This window comes from Scyliorhinus canicula, chromosome 1 (genome assembly GCF_902713615.1).
Source record: "Scyliorhinus canicula chromosome 1, sScyCan1.1, whole genome shotgun sequence".
NCBI classification, from domain to species: Eukaryota; Metazoa; Chordata; class Chondrichthyes; order Carcharhiniformes; family Scyliorhinidae; genus Scyliorhinus; species Scyliorhinus canicula.
Genome location: NC_052146.1, coordinates 198,497,466 through 198,518,888, shown reverse-complemented (window position 1 = coordinate 198,518,888; position 21,423 = coordinate 198,497,466). Strand labels below are relative to the sequence as shown.

Here is a 21,423-nt window from a genome sequence, read left to right as displayed (position 1 = left end):
GAGATATCTGTACAAAAATAATTGTCCCAGGTTTAATCTTCAATTTGTCTTCAGCAATTTGAACTCAACTACGGCAGTAGAAGTAAAACAATTTATCTCCATGCCTGGGTTAAGGGTGAAAATTGTTTAGGCTTCCTCCTCTTCATTGCTATCGGGTGATCAGCACTGAAATAATAAGTGCATGAGGGCATTAGCTAGCAGCAGGTAGTGAAAACTTCCACAGTTGTAAAGCCTGTTATTATTCATTGCTAACACTTGTGCATGAGTAATAGTCAGTTGGGCAAGGTACCTGACGGAGACAAACAGAACTATATCCCCACGAGAGAGTCAATGCCTCCTATAAGAAGGGGGTCAAAAAGAGAAAGGACGCATACATAAAGTTTAAGCAACTAACTAAAAACAGACAAAGCTTTTGAAGAATATAAGGAAAGTAGTAATCAGCTCAAATGGGTAGATAGGAGGGCTAAAAGCGGCCATGAACTGTCACTGGCGAGCAGGGTCAAAGAAAATCCCATGGCCTTTTATAAGGAGCAAGAGGGTAGCTAGGGAGAGAGTAGGCCCACTCAAGGACAAAGGAGGGAAGTTATGCGTGGAGTCAGAGGAAGTGGGTGAGATCCTTAATAATTATTTTGCATCAGTATTCACCAAGGAGACGGACATGATGGATGTTGAGTTTAGGGATGGGTGCCTCGGACATGTCAGCATAATGAAGGAGGAAGTATTGGATATCTTAAAATGCATTCAGCTCCACAGGTCCACTGGGCAGGATTGGATATTTCCCAGGTTCCTGTGGGAAATAGCTGGGGCCTTAACAGATATCTTTACATCATCTTTGACATCAGGTTAGGTTGAAAAGAACTGGAGAATAGCCAATGTTGTCCCTTTGATTAAGAAAGGAAGCAGGGATAATCCAGGTAATTATAGGTCAGTGAGCCTGACATCAGTGGTAGGGAAGCTTTGGAGAAGATACTGAGGGACGGAATTTATTCACATTTGGAAGTGAATGGACTTGTGAGTGATAGGCAACATGGTCTTATGCGGAGAAGGTCATGTGTTGCCAACCTGATAGATAGATCTGCGGACCAGAGGTGGTTCGAGGTGAAGAGAGCAGTTGGAGCAACAGTGTCTTTGTGCACTACAGTTTAAGATTGCAGAGGGTAAAGGGTCAGCCCTGCCAGCCCAGTGGTCAAGGGAACAGCTGGTGGACTTATTAAATGAGAAGTTCAGCCGGCAGAGGTGGGAAGCCCAGGAAGACCGAGCCAAGGCGGTGGAACCACTAAAAGCGGGAATCGACCATGTGGAACAGAGGTTGGAGTCCCAGGGCCAGGCTATTCGTAAAGTGAAGGAGACAGCGGGGGAGTACGAGGAGCAGCTTACCTCATTGGCGGCTGAAATAGGAGTGAGGCAGAAGACCCAGAAGCGGTTAAAGGAGAAGATAGAGGACCCGGAGAATCGCTCCTGGAGACAAAATCTAAGAAGGCATCAAGGGAGCAGACACTGCTCGTATGTAGCCAAGATGCTGGAGAAATTGATGGGGGACCTTTGAGCGGCCCCTGGAGGTCGACCGAGCGCACAGGGCGCTGATTAGGAAGCCGTGGCCGAACGAGCCACCGAGAGTGATGGTGGTGCGTCTTCACCGATTCCTGAATAAGGAGAAGATATTGAGATGGCAGGCGAGGAGGTGCACCTGGGAATGGAAAGATCTCCGGGTGTACCAGGACTTGGGTGCGGACCTGTCGAAGAGGAGAGCCGGGTTCAATAGGGTAAAGGCTGCTCTCTTTAAAAAGGAGGTGAAGTTCGGGATGTTGTATCTGGCCCACCTCTGGGTGACTTTTAACAACCGAAAACATTATTTTGGGACACCAGAGGAGGCGATGAATTTTTATGAAACAATGCACTGGCAGAAGGAGGACATTGAACTGTGGAGGAGGTAAGAGGAGATGTTTGCTTTTTCTGTCTTTTCATTTGTCGGTTGTTGGAGATGTTGGAGCTCCTGTGAGATGTTTTGTTGGGTTTGGTGGCAGGATGTTTGGGGATAGTCGAAGGTGAATGCACTTTTTTCTGTTTCTTTTTTGTTTGTGTTATGGAGGTATGCGAGCGGGGGGGTGGGGGGGGGGAGAACGGGAATTAGTGGGAGGTGGGAGGCTCAGGAACTTTGGGTGGGGGCTGCCAGGCTAACTGGGGGCTCTAGATACCGGGGGCGCAGTGCAGTGTGGCCAGGTGGTTAGTGTAGTAGAGGGGGATGAGGTTGTTGTTTTGCAAGGGGTTGGGGGGAGGGGTGCTGACAAAGGTGTAGTTGCTGTGGCATAGTAGGAAAAGGAGTGGTGACGGTGGGCATCTGGGGGTGGGCCTGGTGGACCACGTGACTCAGTCCGGGGGCTGTCCCAAGAAAGGATATGGTTGATGGGCAGGGGAGGAGGGCGGGGTGCCCCCTGACCAGGACGGTCACATGGAATGTGAGAGGGCTGAATGGGCCAGTCAAATGGTCGCGTCTGTTCGCACACATGAGGAGCTTGAAGGCAGATGTGGCGTTTTTGCAAGAAACACACCTGAAGATCAGGGATCAGACAAGGGGTTGGACATGAAGATGAGGGGGGTGGGGGTGCTGTTAAACACATGGGTGGCGTTTGAGATGGGGGCATTGCGGCAGATTCGGGATGGGGGGGGCTTGTGATGGTGAGTGGGAAGCTGGAGTGGATGCCGGTGGTTTTGGTCAATTTCAATGTTTATGCCCTAAATTGGGATGATGTGGAGCTTATGAGGCAGATCCCGAGGAAGATCTCGGGCCTGGACTCGCACCGATTATGGGGGAAGATTTTAACATGGTCATTGAACCAGGTTTGGACCAGTCAACCACAGGTTGGGGGGGTGTTGGGCGAAAGAGCTGAAGGGGTATGGAACATTTGGAGGGGGGGGGGGGGGGGGGGAGGAGAAACAGGACCCATGGAGGTTTGAGAGGCCAAGGGCAAAATACTTTTCATACTTCTCCCATGTGCACAGGGTGTACTCTCAGATTGATTTTTTTCATTGTGGGCAAGATGCTGTTGGCGGTGGTTGTAGAAACCAGCTACTTTCTAATACACCTGGATAGTTAAAACGTGGCTATTTAGCGTAAAATATTAAGCCCCAGTTTTAAATACCCATTTTAAATTCACTCATAACCTCAGGTCATCTCAAAACACATAGCTTCAATAGAGACACAAAACAGCATGACACAGCATAATTCACTTTTACTGAGCTCCATTGTTCCAGCAAATACATTTGCAAGACAGTGTGACATTAAAACACAAGCCGTACCAGATATCAATCCAAGGACAGGGCAGGCACCATGGCAACATGAAGGCGCTATTGTCTACAATGTGGCTAACAGCTAAGTCAGCAGAAGTCCAGTTTAAACTGGTCGTGATAACAGCACAGAATTGCATTCCATAACATGCACAAGTATTCAGACATGAAACATTTAAAGCTAATGTTGCACATTAAAGATCGTCAGCTAACCATTAAATCAAACTCATTTGATTCTAACCCAAACCAATTAGGATGACTTAGAGGTGAAGATAGATGGCTGAAGACTGATGTGATTTCCTATAACCGTGAGGGTCCGGACGGCCATCTTTATCCGGATCATTCTATACTTTGATCTAAACTATTCGCTATCTCTATTTTTCACTTTTCCACTCTAAACCTTGAAGTAAATGTAAGCTGTTGTGCTGTAAGCAATAAACCATTTCTGTATTATTTTAAAAGTTAAATTGTTTACAAGTTGCTTCTCTTTAAGTCCTTTTTGCTAGCCGGACTTATTAGAGAATAAGATTTAAGTGACTCTCAATTTTAATCAGTCAATAAACGATTCTCGTTTACATCCGAGAAGTTTTAACTCAAATTTTTGAGGGCCAGAGAGGGAGTGTATGAGAATGGGGAGAAAGCTAGTAGGATGCTGGCTCACCAACTCAGGAAGCAAGAAGCATTGAGGGAGATTGGAAGAGTGAAGGGCTGGAGGGGAAGAGTGATACTGAACCTGGTGGGGTGAATGGGGTATTTGAGGAGTTTTACAGGAGGCTTTATAAATCAGAGCTCCTGGCCAAGGGGGAGGGAATGCGGTGTTTCCTGGATAGGTTGGAGTTCCCCAAGGTGGAGGAGGCCCCAATTGGACTGGTGGAGGTGATAAAGGGTATGGGGACGATGCAGGCAGGAAAGGCCCCAGGCCCGGATGGGTTCCCTGTAGAATTTTCTAAGACGTTGGAGGGGAACCTGAGGCCTCTGCTGGTTAGGACATGTAATGAGGTGAGGGAAAAGGGGGAACTCCCCTCCACATTATCGCAGGTGACCATATCCCTAATACTGAAGAAGGATAAAGATCCGGAGCAATGTGGGTCTTACTGGCCAATATCGCCATTAAATATGGACGCCAAGTTGCTGGCAACGATCCTGGCCTTGTGTATCGAGGACTGTGTGCCAAGGGTGATAGGGGAAGATCAGATAGGGATTGCAAAGGGGAGGCAATTGTCGGCAAATGTTAGGAGATTGCTAAGCATGATAATGATGCCCCCGGAGGGAGAGGACGTAGAGGTGGCAGTGGCAATGGACGCAGAGAAGGCTTTTGATCGGGTGGAGTGAGAGTATCTGTGGGAGGTATTGGGATGGTTTAGGTTCGGGCACGGGTTTGTGGACTGGGTTCGGCTGCTGTATAGGGCGCTGGGAGCAAGCATGCAGACGAATCGGGTGAGCTCGGCGTACTTCGGGCTTCACTGTGGGACAAAGAGGGGTGCCCACTTTCCCCGTTGCTTTTTGTCTTGGGAATAGATTCACTGGCAATGGCGCTTAGAGCATTAAAGAGTTGGAGAGGGATCGTGCATTGGGGGGGGGGGGGGTTGAGTACAGGGTTTTGTTGTACGCAGATGACCTGCTGCTGTATATTTCAGACCCACTGGGAGGTATTGGGGAATCATGAGTATTCTTTTATTTTTGACACCTTTTTATTGGCATTTCTCATATTTATAAACAATTGTCTATATACATCACATTTTTTTAACCCCATTAATTTACTTTATTGTACAGAAAGGTTTAATTTGTCTTTCTTTTAATTGACCCTACTACCCTATTTCTCCGCCCTCTGGATCAGTTTATGATACCATCACCATCCTATGCCCCCTTACTCCCCCTCCTTTGTGCACTCCCCCCCCCCCCCCCCCCCACCGTTGGCTTCAGTTGCGCTTTGCCTTTATTTTCAGGAGAGGGGTTACCCCCACACCCCATCCTCTTCTCTTCATTTGTGGTTTCTCCACCTTCCTTCCATCTCGCTCCCCACCCCCCCACCCTCCCCCACAGGTTTCGCAGTCCTTTGGTTTCTCATCTATCTTGTTTTTTTATTCTGAGCTTACTCATCGTTGCTGGCCTCAAACAGGTTTTGGAACAGGCCGACAAACTGCCCCCAACTATCTAGGAATGCCTTCCTCAGACCCTCGGATGGCATACTTAGTGCTAGATTCTCTGCTCCGCCGCGCCACATTTCTGCCCCAACCAGCCGGCGGGATTCTCCATTACGCCAGCCGGTCAATTGGGCTTGCCATTGTGGGGCAGCCCCACGTCAACGGGAAATCCCCGGGCGCCGGCAAAACAGAGAATCCCGCCCTTAATCTCCTCCAGGTGGAGAAATTCCGAAAGGTCAGCAACACAGTCTGCAGCTGTGGGTGGTGCTGCTGATCGCCAGCCAAGCAGGATTCTCCGTCGTGCAATTAGCGAAGCGAAAGCAAGGCCATTTGCCCACTTCCCCACGTGTAGTTCTGGCTGCTCCGATACCTCTAAGATTGCCATTATCGGCCATGGCTTCACCCTCACCCCCACAACCTTGGACATTGTCTCGGAGAAGGCTGTCCAGAACCCAGCAAGTTTGGAACAAGCCAGGAACATGGGCCGAGAACGTGGGTGTAGTTGGCCAGGCCCCTCTGGCACCGTTCACATTTCTCCTCCACCTCCGGGAAGAACCTGCTCATTCGGGTTCACGTCAGGTGCACTCTGTGCACCACTTTGAGCTGCATTAGGGTGAGCCTTGCGCAGGAGGAGGTAGAGTTAGCCCTGCTCAATGCTTCGCTCCAGAGTCCCCACCTTACCTCTGTCCCCAGTTCGTCCTCCAATTTTTGTCTGGTCTCATCCAGTGGTGTTCTAGCTCTGTCCAGTAACTGTCCGTATATTGTCCCACATAGCCCCCCTCCTTGTTGCTTGTGCCAGATCCTCTAGTAGTGTGGTTTCTGGGGCCCCGGGGTACCCTACTGTCTCTTTGTAGGGGAAGTGTTTCATTTGGAGGTGTCTCATTTCCTGTCCTTTTGTTAGTTTCCATTTCCTCGTCAGTTCGTCCAGTGTCGCCAGTCTGTGCCCTATGTGAAAGTTCCCGACCTTCAGTATGCCCCGTCCCGCCTCCATTTTCTGAAGGTGGTATCTAGCAATGCTGGGAGTAATCTGTGATTGCTGCAGATGGGGGCCATGGGGGACATTTTAGTTAGCCCCAAGTGTTGTCTCAGTTGGACCCATGTTCTCAGCGTGGCCGTACCACTGCGCTCGTTCTGTATCTTGTTGAGGGGGATGGGAGTGCTGCTGTAGTCAGGGCCCAGAGGGTCGTCCTTTCTTTACAGGAGACCTCCCCCATCCATACCCACTCTGTGCCGCGTTTGTGTACTCATCCTCTCACTCTCTGCCGTTGCTGCCCAGTGGTAGTATTGTAGGTTCAGTAAAGCCAAGCCCCCTTTGATTTTCCTTCGTTGCAGTGTCAGTTTGGGAATGCTTGGATTCTTACCCCCCACACACAAGTGCCATGATTAGACTGTCTATATTTTCGAAAAAGGCCTTGGGGATAAAGATCGGGATGGATCTAAACAGGAAGAGGAATCTTGGCAGTACGTTCATCTTGATCGTCTGCACTCTCTCCACCAGGGAGAGTGGGAGTGAGCTCCACCTTTGTAGGACCTTTTGTACTTCCTCCATCAGGCTGGTCAGGTTCCACTTCTGGATCTGTGCCCAGTCTCTGGTTATCTGGATCCCCAGGTAACAAAATCTGTTCTGGGTCATTTCAAATGGAAAGCCCTCCAGCTCTGTCCCTCCCCCATTTGGGTTCACTAGGAATGCTTCACTTTTGCCCAAGTTATGTTTGTAGCCCAAAAAGGTTCCAAACTCCTTCAGGATCTGCAGTATTGCCTTCAGTCCCTCCTGTAGCTTTGAGACATAGAGGAGCAGGTCACCTCCATAGAGTGAAACTCTGTGCTCTCTGCCTCCTCTCCGGATTCCCTTCCAGCTTTTCGCATCCCACAGGGCTATCACCAGGGGTTCGATCACTCGCATGAACAAGAGTGGGGACAGGGGGCAGCCCTGTCTTCTTCCTCTCTATAGCTGGAAGTATTCAGAGCTGGTGGTGTTAGTTTGGAAACTTACTTCGTGAGCGTTGTACAGGAGTCTCACCCAGGTGGTGAACCCTGCTCGTAGTCCAAACCGTTCCAGTACCTCGAGGAGGTAATTGCATTCGATTCTGTCGAAGGCCTTTTCTTCGTCTAGGTAGACGATCACCTACCCTTGACAAAGCCTATTTGGTCCTCTGCGACAGTACCCAGCTCTCCAGCGAAGTGTTCCCGGCGAATGAGTTGGGTCGGCGAGCCAATTTAGGGGGGATGCCATTTCAGGTGGCTAGGGACAGGTTTAGATACCTGGCGATTCAGGGAGCAAGGGAATGGGCGATGCTTCACAAATGGAATTTAACAAAACTAGTGGAGGAGCTAGGGAGGATCTCAAGAGGTGGGACACGCTGCACTTGAATTTGGCAGGGAGGGTCCAAGTGGTGAAGATGAACATTCTGCCACGGTTCCTGTTCATATTCCAAACATTCCCGATCTTTATACCGAAGGCCTTTGTAGCCACCTGGGGTGGCCACGTCCCGATTACAAAATGGACACTTGCAGAGAATGAAGGGAAAATTGGACAATGCTCAGAAAGCAAGCCAATGCAGGGTTTGTCTGTGGATTGGAGTTTGCAGCTCCCAGACAAGACCGATACTTCAAAGCCATTAGCATACTAATGAGCTATCTCCGGGGACAAAAGAGAAACATTGAAGCAAACGATACCAAAGCAGACACCCCGGCGCCAGAGGAGACTAACACAAAAGCAGGCCAACAGTCACCTAGGGCCCGCCCAGCGATCAGGGCAGCCACCCCTTTATTGGAGGAAATCAATACCAATGATTAGGATACGGTCCAATTAATTGGGGCCAAGTTCAAGGCCCGCCCAAAAGCGCGCGAAGTCTCTTTAGGGTATAAAAAGAAGCCCCCAAGCAAGAATCGTTCTTCTTGGCCTTGGCTCTCAGCAGCGAGCCACCTGCCTAGCAGCTGTACCAGACAAGTAAGTCCAAAGTCAACGCACGCTACGAGATAGACAATCTCGTACACTACTATTCTATACAAGTTCGATGCCAGCAGCCGGACAACGGCCATTGTTCCTCTGACTGAGTGGGCACCCGAAGCTAAGTATAGGCTTTTAGTAGTAGTGATAGTTTAGTGCGTAGAGTTTGTGCATGAGTATAATTGTGTGTGTAAATAAATGAGCATTGATTTTGAACTTACTAACTGGTGTATCGAGTCTTTGATCAGTATTTGGTTTTGAACCTTGTGGCGGCATCGGAAAGATACCTGACGACTCTTGAGCAAGCATAATTAGAATTAAGGACGGTGACCATATTAACCGCCATAAACAGAGCCAATTAAGGAGAGAGCATAACGAGCAACACCTTCTTTCGGAAACCAGACACAATTATTTTGGACATTGTATGGGCAGGGACGATGCCATGGGTTAAGAGGACCTTGTTACAGAGGCAGAGGCAGCAGGGAGGGTTGGCGTTGTCGAACCTGCTACATTACTATTGGGTGGCGAACGTGGAGAATGTGAGGCGATGGTGGGAAGGAGAGGGGGTAGAATGAGTTAAGATGGAGGAGGAATCCTGTAGGGGGTCCAGCTTAAGGGCTATGGTGACGGCAGCATTGCCAATGGTGGCGAGCAGAGACTCAGGGAGCCCGGCGGTGCAGTCCATGGTGAAGATCTGGGGCGGAATTCTCCGACCCCCTGCAGGGTCGGGGAATTGCCCGGGGCCTTCGTAAATCCCGCCCCTGCCGTGGCCGGAATTCTCCACCAGCCGGGAATCGGCGGGGGTGGGAATTACACCGCGCCAGTTGGCGGGGCCCCCGCGGCGATTCTCCGGCCCGCGATGGGCCGAAGTCCCGCCGCTGTCAGGCCTCTCCCGCCGATGTGGTTTAAACCACCTCTGGTGGCGGCGAAGCAGGCGGCGGGAGCAGGCCCCGGTGTCCTGGGGGGGGCGATCGGACCCGGGGGGCGCCCACCGATCGACAGGCAGGCCAGTGCCGTGGGGGCACTCTTTTTCTTCCGCCGCCGCCACGGCCTCCACCATGGCGGAGGTGGAAGAGACCCCCCCTACCGCGCATGCGCCGGGATGACGTCAGCTGCCGCTGACGCTCCGGCGCATGCGCGGCCTCATGCCGGCCAGCGAAGGCCTTTCGGCCAGCCGTTCATGCCGGCTGGCGGGGCAGAAAGGCCATTTGCGGCGGCCGGCGGGGAGCCAAAGGCCACTCGCGCCGGTCGGCGGGGCGCCAACCCCTCCGGCGCGGGCCTAGTCCTTAAAGGTGCGGAGAATTCTGCACCTTTGGGGAGGCCCGACGCCGGAGTGGTTGCCGCCACTCCGGTACGCCGGGACCCCCCGTCCGCCGGGTAGGGGAGGATACCGCCCCTTGAACCAGCTGGGGAACTTTAGGACAGAGGGGATGTTGGTGTTAATGTCATTGTGTGAAAACCACGGTTTCTGCCAGGGGGATAGATGGCATGTATAGGAAATAGAGAGAAGTGAGGTTGATTATGGTGAGGGATTTGTATCTGGAAGAAGGATTTACCAGTATAGTAGAATTGAAGGAGAGTGTAGCACTCCCGAGAGGAAGTGAGATTAGGTACCTGCAGGTAAGGGACTTTGCGCCGAAGGTTTTGAAAGAGTTTTGGAAGAGAACCAGCAGAGGGCAGCAGAGCAGAGCTACTGATCAGCTGTTCTGGGGAAATTTGCATACGTGCAGTGCGGTCAGCCTAAGTTGAAGGTGAACCTGCGAAGAAGACCCAAGGAGTTTGAGTAAAGGCAAGCAACCAGCAGAGGGCAGCAGAGCAGAGCTACTGATCAGCTGTTCTGGGGAAATTTGCATACGTGCAGTGCGGTCAGCCTAAGTTGAAGGTGAACCTGCGAAGAAGACCCAAGGAGTTTGAGTAAAGGCAAGCAACCAGCAGAGGGCAGCAGAGCAGAGCTACTGATCAGCTGTTCTGGGGAAATTTGCATACGTGCAGTGCGGTCAGCCTAAGTTGAAGGTGAACCTGCGAAGAAGACCCAAGGAGTTTGAGTAAAGGCAAGCAACCAGCAGAGGGCAGCAGAGCAGAGCTACTGATCAGCTGTTCTGGGGAAATTTGCATACGTGCAGTGCGGTCAGCCTAAGTTGAAGGTGAACCTGCGAAGAAGACCCAAGGAGTTTGAGTAAAGGCAAGCAACCAGCAGAGGGCAGCAGAGCAGAGCTACTGATCAGCTGTTCTGGGGAAATTTGCATACGTGCAGTGCGGTCAGCCTAAGGTGAAGGTGACCCTGCGAAGAAGACCCAAGGAGTTTGAGTAAAGGCAAGCAACCAGCAGAGGGCAGCAGAGCAGAGCTACTGATCAGCTGTTCTGGGGAAATTTGCATACGTGCAGTGCGGTCAGCCTAAGTTGAAGGTGAACCTGCGAAGAAGACCCAAGGAGTTTGAGTAAAGGCAAGCAACCAGCAGAGGGCAGCAGAGCAGAGCTACTGATCAGCTGTTCTGGGGAAATTTGCATACGTGCAGTGCGGTCAGCCTAAGTTGAAGGTGACCCTGCGAAGAAGACCCAAGGAGTTTGAGTAAAGGCAAGCAACCAGCAGAGGGCAGCAGAGCAGAGCTACTGATCAGCTGTTCTGGGGAAATTTGCATACGTGCAGTGCGGTCAGCCTAAGTTGAAGGTGAACCTGCGAAGAAGACCCAAGGAATTTGAGTAAAGGCAAGCAACCAGCAGAGGGCAGCAGAGCAGAGCTACTGATCAGCTGTTCTGGGGAAATTTGCATACGTGCAGTGCGGTCAGCCTAAGTTGAAGGTGACCCTGCGAAGAAGACCCAAGGAGTTTGAGTAAAGGCAAGCAACCAGCAGAGGGCAGCAGAGCAGAGCTACTGATCAGCTGTTCTGGGGAAATTTGCATACGTGCAGTGCGGTCAGCCTAAGTTGAAGGTGAACCTGCGAAGAAGACCCAAGGAGTTTGAGTAAAGGCAAGCAACCAGCAGAGGGCAGCAGAGCAGAGCTACTGATCAGCTGTTCTGGGGAAATTTGCATACGTGCAGTGCGGTCAGCCTAAGTTGAAGGTGACCCTGCGAAGAAGACCCAAGGAGTTTGAGTAAAGGCAAGCAACCAGCAGAGGGCAGCAGAGCAGAGCTACTGATCAGCTGTTCTGGGGAAATTTGCATACGTGCAGTGCGGTCAGCCTAAGTTGAAGGTGAACCTGCGAAGAAGACCCAAGGAATTTGAGTAAAGGCAAGCAACCAGCAGAGGGCAGCAGAGCAGAGCTACTGATCAGCTGTTCTGGGGAAATTTGCATACGTGCAGTGCGGTCAGCCTAAGTTGAAGGTGACCCTGCGAAGAAGACCCAAGGAGTTTGAGTAAAGGCAAGCAACCAGCAGAGGGCAGCAGAGCAGAGCTACTGATCAGCTGTTCTGGGGAAATTTGCGTACGTGCAGTGCGGTCAGCCTAAGTTGAAGGTGGTTTGTGGAGGGGCTGTTGGCAAGTGACAGTTAAACCCGAAACACTTCGTGAGTGTTTCCCACCCTACCTCCTCCTCTAACCAACCCCCCCACCCCACGGTGGTTGGGAAGCGGGAGCAGGGGCCTGTCGTGAAGGTGAGTGAGTGCCTTTAAATTTGCTTACCTTTCAGCGGGATCAGGGTTTGAGGTAATATCAGGTAAGCTCTTCCTTTCTTTTTCTTTTTCTTGTTTTTTTTAAATCTAGAGGGAATGTCAGGGAAGGCAGTACAATGCTCCTCCTGCAGAATGTTTGAGGTGAGGGACGCCGTCAGTGTCCCTGCTGATTTCATCTGTGGGAAGTGCACCCAACTCCAGCTCCTCAAAAACCGTGTTAGGGACCTGGAGCTTGAGCTGGATGAACTTCGGATCATTCGGGAGGCAGAGGGGGTCATAGATAGGAGCTTCAGGGAAGTAGTTACACCAAAGACTGGAGATAGATGGGTAACTGTAAGAGGGACTGGGAAGAAGCAGTCAGTGCAGGGACCCCCTGCGGTCGTTCCCCTGAGTAACAAGTATACCGTTTTGGATACTTGTGGGGGGGACGACTTACCAGGGGTAAGCCATGGGGTACGGGCCTCTGGCACGGAGTCTGTCCCTGTTGCTCAGAAGGGAAGGGGGGAAAGGAGTAGAACATTAGTAATTGGGGACTCAATAGTCAGGGGCACAGATAGGAGATTTTGTGGGAGCGAGAGAGACTCACGTTTGGTATGTTGCCTCCCAGGTGCAAGGGTACGTGATGTCTCGGATCGTGTTTTCCGGGTCCTTAAGGGGGAGGGGGAGCAGCCCCAAGTCGTAGTCCACATTGGCACTAACGACATAGGTAGGAAAGGGGACAAGGATGTCAGGCAGGCCTTTAGGGAGCTAGGATGGAAGCTCAGAGCGAGAACAAACAGAGTTGTTATCTCTGGGTTGTTGCCCGTGCCACGTGATAGTGAGATGAGGAATAGGGAGAGAGAGCAATTAAACACGTGGCTACAGGGATGGTGCAGGCGGGAGGGATTCAGATTTCTGGATAACTGGGGCTCTTTCTGGGGAAGGTGGGACCTCTATAGACAGGATGGTCTACATCTGAACCTGAGGGGCACGAATATCCTGGGGGGGAGATTTGTTAGTACTCTTTGGGGGGGTTTAAACTAATTCAGCAGGGGCATGGGAACCTGGATTGTAGTTTTGGGGTGCGAGAGATTGAGAGTAGAGAGGTCAGGAGCACAGTTTTGACTTCGCAGGAGGGCGGCAGTGTTCAGGTCTGTGGTTTGAAGTGTGTCTATTTCAATGCCAGGAGTATACGAAATAAGGTAGGGGAACTGGCAGCATGGGTTGGTACCTGGGACTTCGATGTTGTGGCCATTTCAGAGACATGGATAGAGCAGGGACAGGAATGGTTGTTGCAGGTTCCGGGGTTTAGGTGCTTTAGTAAGGTCAGAGAAGGGGGCAAAAGAGGGGGAGGTGTGGCGCTGCTAGTCAAGGACAGTATTACGGTGGTAGAAAGGATGCAAGATGGGGACTCTTCTTCCGAGGTAGTATGGGCTGAGGTTAGAAACAGGAAAGGAGAGGTCACCCTGTTGGGAGTTTTCTATAGGCCACCTAATAGTTCTAGAGATGTAGAGGAAAGGATGGCGAAGATGATTCTGGAAAAGAGCGAAAGTAACAGGGTAGTTGTTATGGGAGACTTTAACTTTCCTAATATTGACTGGAAAAGATATAGTTCGAGTACATTGGATGGGTCGTTCTTTGTACAATGTGTGCAGGAGGGTTTTCTGACACAATATGTTGACAGGCCAACAAGAGGTGAGGCCACTTTGGATTTGGTTTTGGGTAATGAACCAGGCCAGGTGTTAGATCTGGAGGTAGGTGAACACTTCGGAGACAGTGACCACAATTCGGTGACCTTTACGTTAGTGATGGAAAGGGATAAGTATACCCCGCAGAGCAAGAGTTATAGCTGGGGGAAGGGCAATTATGATGCCATTAGACATGACTTAGGATGTGTTGGTTGGAGAAGTAGGCTGCAAGGGTTGGGCACACTGGATATGTGGAGCTTGTTCAAGGAACAGCTATTGCATGTTCTTGATAAGTACGTACCAGTCAGGCAGGGAGGAAGGGGTCGAGCGAGGGAACCGTGGTTTACCAAAGAAGTGGAATCTCTTGTTAAGAGGAAGAAGGAGGCCTATGTGAAGATGAGGCGTGAAGTTTCAGTTGGGGCGCTTGGTAGTTACAAGGAAGCGAGGAAGGATCTAAAGAGAGAGCTGAGACGAGCAAGGAGGGGACATGAGAAGTCTTTGGCAGGTAGGATCAAGGAAAACCCAAAAGCTTTCTATAGGTATGTCAGGAATAAAAGAATGACTAGGGTAAGAGTAGGGCCAGTCAAGGACAGTGGTGGGAAGTTGTGTGTGGAGGCTGAGGAGATAAGCGAGATACTAAATGAATACTTTTCGTCAGTATTCACTCAAGAAAAAGATAATATTGTGGAGGAGAATGCTGAGACCCAGGCTATTAGAATAGATGGCATTGAGGTGCGTAGGGAAGAAGTGTTGGCAATTCTGGACAAGGTGAAAATAGATAAGTCCCCGGGGCCGGATGGGATTTATCCTAGGATTCTCTGGGAAGCCAGGGAAGAGATTGCTGAGCCTTTGGCTTTGATTTTTAGGTCATCATTGGCTACAGGAATAGTGCCAGAGGACTGGAGGATAGCAAATGTGGTCCCTTTGTTCAAGAAGGGGAGTAGAGATAACCCCGGTAACTATAGGCCGGTGAGCCTAACGTCTGTGGTGGGTAAAGTCTTGGAGAGGATTATAAAAGATACGATTTATAATCATCTAGATAGGAATAATATGATTAGGGATAGTCAGCATGGTTTTGTGAAGGGTAGGTCGTGCCTCACAAACCTTATCGAGTTCTTTGAGAAGGTGACTGAACAGGTAGACGAGGGTAGAGCAGTTGATGTGGTGTATATGGATTTCAGTAAAGCGTTTGATAAGGTTCCCCACGGTCGGCTATTGCAGAAAATACGGAGGCTGGGGATTGAGGGTGATTTAGAGATGTGGATCAGAAATTGGCTAGTTGAAAGAAGACAGAGAGTGGTAGTTGATGGGAAATGTTCAGAATGGAGTTCAGTTACGAGTGGCGTACCACAAGGATCTGTTCTGGGGCCGTTGCTGTTTGTCATTTTTATAAATGACCTAGAGGAGGGCGCAGAAGGATGGGTGAGTAAATTTGCAGACGACACTAAAGTCGGTGGAGTTGTAGACAGTGCGGAAGGATGTTGCAGGTTACAGAGGGACATAGATAAGCTGCAGAGCTGGGCTGAGAGGTGGCAAATGGAGTTTAATGTGGAGAAGTGTGAGGTGATTCACTTTGGAAAGAATAACAGGAATGCGGAATATTTGGCTAATGGTAAAATTCTTGGTAGTGTGGATGAGCAGAGGGATCTCGGTGTCCATGTACATAGATCCCTGAAAGTTGCCACCCAGGTTGATAGGGTTGTGAAGAAGGCCTATGGTGTGTTGGCCTTTATTGGTAGAGGGATTGAGTTCCGGAGCCATGAGGTCATGATGCAGCTGTACCAAACTCTGGTACGGCCGCATTTGGAGTATTGCGTACAGTTCTGGTCGCCTCATTATAGGAAGGACGTGCAAGCTTTGGAACGGGTGCAGAGGAGATTTACCAGGATGTTGCCTGGTATGGAGGGAAAATCTTATGAGGAAAGGCTGATGGACTTGAGGTTGTTTTCGTTAGAGAGAAGAAGGTTAAGAGGTGACTTAATAGAGGCATACAAAATGATCAGAGGGTTAGATAGGGTGGACAGCGAGAGCCTTCTCCCGCGGATGGAGGTGGCTAGCACGAGGGGACATAGCCTTAAATTGAGGGGTAATAGATATAGGACAGAGGTCAGAGGTGGGTTTTTTACGCAAAGAGTGGTGAGGCCGTGGAATGCCCTACCTGCAACAGTAGTGAACTCGCCAACATTGAGGGCATTTAAAAATTTATTGGATAAGCATATGGATGATAAGGGCATAGTGTAGGTTAGATGGCCTTTAGTTTTTTTTTCCATGTCGGTGCAACATCGAGGGCCGAAGGGCCTGTACTGCGCTGTATCGTTCTATGTTCTATGTTCTAGTTCCCATGTTGCCGATGTACACCCTGCTGGAGTGACTGCTGCTCCCGGATGTGGAAGGGGAGATTGGAGACATATACAAGTGGCTGGGAGAACAGGGAGGTGAGCGGATGGTGAAGATTAAGGAGAAGTGGGAAGCTGGGGGATGTTCGTGACCATGTTTGAGGAGTTGTTCGTCATTGGGGCCTTGTAGGAGGAGACCGGAGCACCCAGGCGAAACCCACGCAGACACGGGGAGAATGTGCAGACTCCGCACAGACAGTGACCCAAGCCGCGAATCGAACCTGGGACCCTGGCGCTGTGAAGTAACAGTGCTCACCACTGTGCTACCATGCCGCCTATACGTTTCATATATATTTGGAATAAAATACATTAAAAAACAGTAGTCAATCTAAATAAGGAATCTGGATCAGTGAAGGCTCGGTGGGCCAAAGAGCCTGTCCTTGTGCTGCAATCTTCTTTGTTCTTTGTTCTAAAAGTAAAATTATGTACACTTGACATGTTTCTACTTCACAAAGACAGCATATCCACACTCCTGCTGTACTCTAAGTCAAAACATTATACAAATCAAATCTATCCACTGGAGATTACCTTCCTACAAATTGCAGCCTTCTATATAGCTTTTCAATTATTCAGGAAGGCCAATTAAGTGTTACTGTGGTTACCTGCCATCTTTAATTCCATGCTTCAAAGAAATGCCAATCAGAAAGTAGTCATTATTAATAATTAGTTGAATGCTGAGAAATTGTTGCTACCAATGTTAAACACCATTTACCACTTTGAATAAAATCTTTGTGGGTCAACACAAAAGGATCTGTCCTATGACAATCTCTTACAATGGCAAAAGGAATTTTAACATACTCAAGGTGGTAGGGCTTTCATCAATATTTAAGCTTCCTTTAACATCCATAAATACATACAGCAAAATATTAGTAACCTCAGGAAAAAAATTTCAAATTGTGTAATCAATAGAAATCAGTGACTAAGGTATGAGCGAATGTAACCAAGTCATGTATAGTTACCCAAGTAATAATTTACATTTGTAAATATATTTCTCACTGCAGAATAAATGGAAAACTATTTGCATATTGACCTGTGTTACTTTCTGGATGGCACAGCACGAGGGTCTCTACACCTTTACTGCTGATGACCATCTTCGTTACGTTCAACACGCCATCCTCTTTTTTAATTGCACTGGTCTGAGAAACTATCATGAGGGGGTGCGAAAACATGAAGGATCATGAGAGGAGTTAGGTAGGGTAGGATCAGTAAGTGAGACACAAATGAGAGGTAGAACACAAGTGTAGTGGGGTTGGGAAGGGCGCAGAAGTGTATAATTAAAACCTACTGGACTTTGAAAAGCATCAGTGCATATTGTGTAATAGTGCGAGAAACATGGATCACTGTGATGCTAGTTATTCTGAGACAAACCTTTTCCTGGATCTAAATTCCAAACAAAAGGCTTTTGCTGGACAAATAAATTAAAGAATTAGAATGTATCTTCCAAAGCACCGACAGAGGTGGCGGCACAGTGGTATACAGTCAGGAGGGAGTTGCCCTGAGAGTCTTCAACATCGATTCTGGACCCATGGAGCCTCATGGCTTCAGGTTAAACATGGGCAAGGAAACCTCCTGCTGAATACCATGTACCAGCCACCATCAGCTGATGAATCATTACTTCTCCATGTTGAACACCACTTGGAGGAAGCACTGAGGGTGGCAAGGGCGCAGAATGTGCTCTGGGTGGAGGACTTCAATGTCCATCACCAAGTGTGGCTTGGTAGTACCACCACAGACCGAGCTGGCTGGGTCCTAAAAGACATAGCTGCTAGACTGGGACTACAACAGGTGGTGAGGGAACCAACAAGAAGGGAAAACATACTTGACTTCATCCTCTTAAGTCTGCCTGCTGCAGATGCATCTGTCCATGACAGTATTGGTAGAAGTGACCACCGCACAGTCCTTGTGGAGGGGGGGCCTGGCACTTCAGAAGGTGGTGGAGTTGATGGGGAACACAAGAACCAGCTGGCTTCACTGGAGGTGGAGATGGTGCTGGTGGTGGATAGCTACAAGAGATTGAGGGAGAAGGTAAAGGACCCTGAGAATCGTTCCAGGAAGCAGAATCGCCAAGTCGTGGGGATGTCTGAGGGGGTCGAAGGAGTGCAGGCTGCTAAATATGTGGCAACTATGCTGGAGAAGCTGATGGCGATAGGGGTCTCTGACTGTCCCCTCGAGGTGGATCGGGCGCACTGAGTTCTGAGGAGGAGGCCGAAGGCAGGGGAGCCGCCGAGGGTGATTAGGCTGCATCGTTTTCTCAATAAGGAGAAAATCTTGAAATGGGCGAAGCAGACGAAGAAGTGCATCTGGGAGGGAAGCAAGCAGAGAATATGCCAGGACCTGGGTGTGGAACTGGCCAAGTGGCGGGCTGGCTACAACCGGATCAAGGCTGAGGGGGTGAAGTTTGGGGTGCTGTATCCTGCTCATCTTTGGGTCATGTATCAGAATCGCAAGTTTTATTTTGACACGCCGGAGGAGGTGAGGAGTTTATCAGAGGCCATGGACAGGGAGGAATGTAAGAACACTGAATTGTGGAGATGTTCACTATGGTTTCACAGGATGGATGGATTGGTGAACTTAATGAGAATGGGAGCGCAATTGTGAGGGTGCTTTCTTTTATGTTGGTTTTCAGGGTGAGGTGTGAATTTGGAGAAGGGGTTAGAAGGAAGCCTCGGGTGGGGGTCACCATGCTAGCTGATTGTCTGGTTAATGGAAGTGAAGTGGGGGGGTCGACAGGAGGAGGGAGCAGGAAGGGCGGATGGGTTGGTTTTCTGTTTGGTTATGTGGGGATGGGGAGGGGTATGGAGCGATGCTGACGTGGGAAATGCTGGTGTGGCACTGTTGGTTAAGGAGGGATGGCGGCAGACATCTTGGGGAGGGCCCGGAGGAGTGCTGGGCATGGACCGGGGGCCCTGAGGAGCGCAGGGCATGGATCAGGGGAAGCTGGGTAAAGAAGAGATATGGCTGACCGGCAAGGAAGGGATGGGAGTGCGGGGGGAGACCCCAGACCTGGCTGATTACGTGAAAATGCAGGAGCTGAAAGGGCCGATTAAACGGTTGCGTGTTTTTGCACACTTAAGAGTTTGAAGGTGCACGTTGTGTTTCTTCAGGAGACACACCTGAAGTTGGGGGATCAGACGAGCTGAGGATGGGGTGGGTGGGGCAGGTGTTTCACTCGAGGTTGGATGTGAAGATAAGGATAGTGGCAGTGCTGGCCTTTGAGGTCAACAGTATCGTAGCCGACTTTGGGGGCTGGTACATGCTGGCTAGCGAGAAGTTGGAGAGGACACTTGTGGTGCGAATGAATGTTTATGCCTCAAACTGGGATGGCAAGAATTTTTTGAGGAGGGCTTTAAGCAAGATTCCAGACCTGGACACCTATTGGATGATTATGAGGGAGATTTCAATATGGTTCTGGATTCTAGGTTAGACCATTCATGCCCTAGGTTCCTGAAGGTTTCGGCTATGATGAAAGAGTTGATGAGGTTCATGGAACATATGGGAGGAACAGACCCGGGATGTTTTGGGAGGACGAAGGCGAAGGAGCTTTCATACTTTTCACATCGGCACTGGGTGTTCTCCTGGATAGTTTCTTTGTACTGGATAAGGTGCTGTTGGTGAGGAAGATTGGTTTGGAGTATTGGACGATCGTGGTTTCAGACCACGCACCACACTGGGTGGATCTGCGGGTGGTGCAGGGGAAGGTTCACCAGCCGCAGTGGAAGCTGGATGTGGGATTGCTGGCAGACAAGGGGTCTGTGAGAGGGTAACAGCAGCCATTCAAAATTATGTGGAGCTGAATAATACGCAGGAGGTCATGGCCTCCACGCTGTGGGAAGCATTGAAGGCGGTAATAAGGGAGGAAATTTATTTTGATTGGGCACATAGGGAGACAGTAGAATGGGAGGAGAGGCTGAAGTTAGTTGGACATCCTGAGGGTGGACCGCTGGTATTCTGTGGCGCCGGAGGAGGAGTTACAAAAGGAGAGAGAGGCTCCTTTTGGAGTTTGGGCTGGTGTCCACGGCAAGTGGTAGGGCAGCTGCGGAGGGCCAGAGGGGCGGTTTATGACTACAGAGAAAAAGCGAGCAGGATGTTTCCGCATCAGTTGAGGAAGCAGGCGGCAGTAGGGAGATTGGAAGGGTGAGGGATGAGAGAGGCACGGTGGTGTTGAACCCAAGGGGGTGAATGGGTCTTTGAGGCCTTCTATCGGAGGCTATATGAATTGGGGCCTCTGACCAGGGAGAAGGGTATGAGGCGGTTTTTCGACAGGCTGGAGTTCCCAAGAGCGGAGGAGGAGAAGTTGCAGGAATTGGGGGCCCCAATTGGGCTTAGGGAGGTGATGGACTGTGTGGGTTTCATGCAGGCGGGGAAGAAACCGGGTCCAGATGAGTTTCCAGCCAGGTTTTATAAGAAGTTTGAGTCTAAGCTGGGGCCTCTTCATGTTGGGAGGTAATAAAGGGTCGATGGCAACGGTGGAACTCTCCCCTACATTGTCGCAAGTACCCATATCACTGATTTTAAAGAAGGCCAAAGACCCAGAGCAGTATGGGCCATATCGTCTTATTTCACTGTTAAATGTGGATGCAAGGCTGTTGCTAATGGTGTTGGCGTCACGAATAGAGGATTATGTGCCGGTGTGACAGGAGAGAACCAGATGGGGTTTGTGAAGGAGCAGCAACTGTCGGCGAATGTACGCCATGAGCCTGGTGGTGGTATCAGCAGTGAGGGTTTGGAACCAATGTAGGCAACAGTTTGGACTGGAAGGCATGTCGCTATGGGCGCCGATATGTGACAACCAGAGGTTTGTGCTGGCCGGGCTGGACGTGAGGTTCCGGGGAGGTGGCAGGTGGGGAGAGAGTACTTCAGGGACTTGTTTGAGGGAGGAAAGTTTGCAGGCCTGGAGGAGCTTGAGGAGACATATCAGTTGCCTGAGGGAAACAGTTTAAGGTACCTGCAGATAAGGGACTTCGTTAGAAAAGAGGTGCAGTCAGTGACCTCAGGAGCTCGATGATGTCCGTTCAAGTCAACGGATACACGACACCGTGCCTCTTCAACTCCGGGAGCACCGAGAGCTTCGTACAGCCTGACCTGGTAAGATGCTGTTCGCTCCCTATCTTCCCTGCACGGCAAACTATCTCCCTCGCCTCGGGTTTGCACTCGGTCCAAATACAAGGGTGCACCGTTGCGATCCTAATGATACAGGGCGCCAGCTACTCTAATTTCCAGCTGTACGTACTCCCAGACCTCTGCGCCCCACTCTTACTCAGGCTCGACTTTCAGTGTAATCTCAGGAGCCTCACACTCAGCTTCGGAGAACCCCTACCTCCTCTCACTATATGCAGCTTAGCGACTCTAAAAATCGACCCCCCTCCACTCT

General features: G+C 50.2%; 1 protein-coding gene across 5 annotated transcripts in view; it reads right to left on the bottom strand.

The window, feature by feature from the left end:
• kiz (kizuna centrosomal protein) overlaps positions 1-21,423 on the bottom strand; it is a 274,733-nt gene that overhangs the window by 57,404 nt on the left and 195,906 nt on the right. The window contains exon 13 of one of the 5 annotated variants that reach the window (XM_038806001.1): positions 42-165. The exons of the other annotated variants lie outside the window; for them this stretch is intronic. Within the exon in view, the coding sequence (XP_038661929.1) occupies positions 93-165 (73 nt within the window). The 3' untranslated portion in view covers positions 42-92. Of the gene's footprint in view, positions 1-41; positions 166-21,423 lie in introns of those variants that run through there. 5 annotated transcript variants of the gene reach the window in all.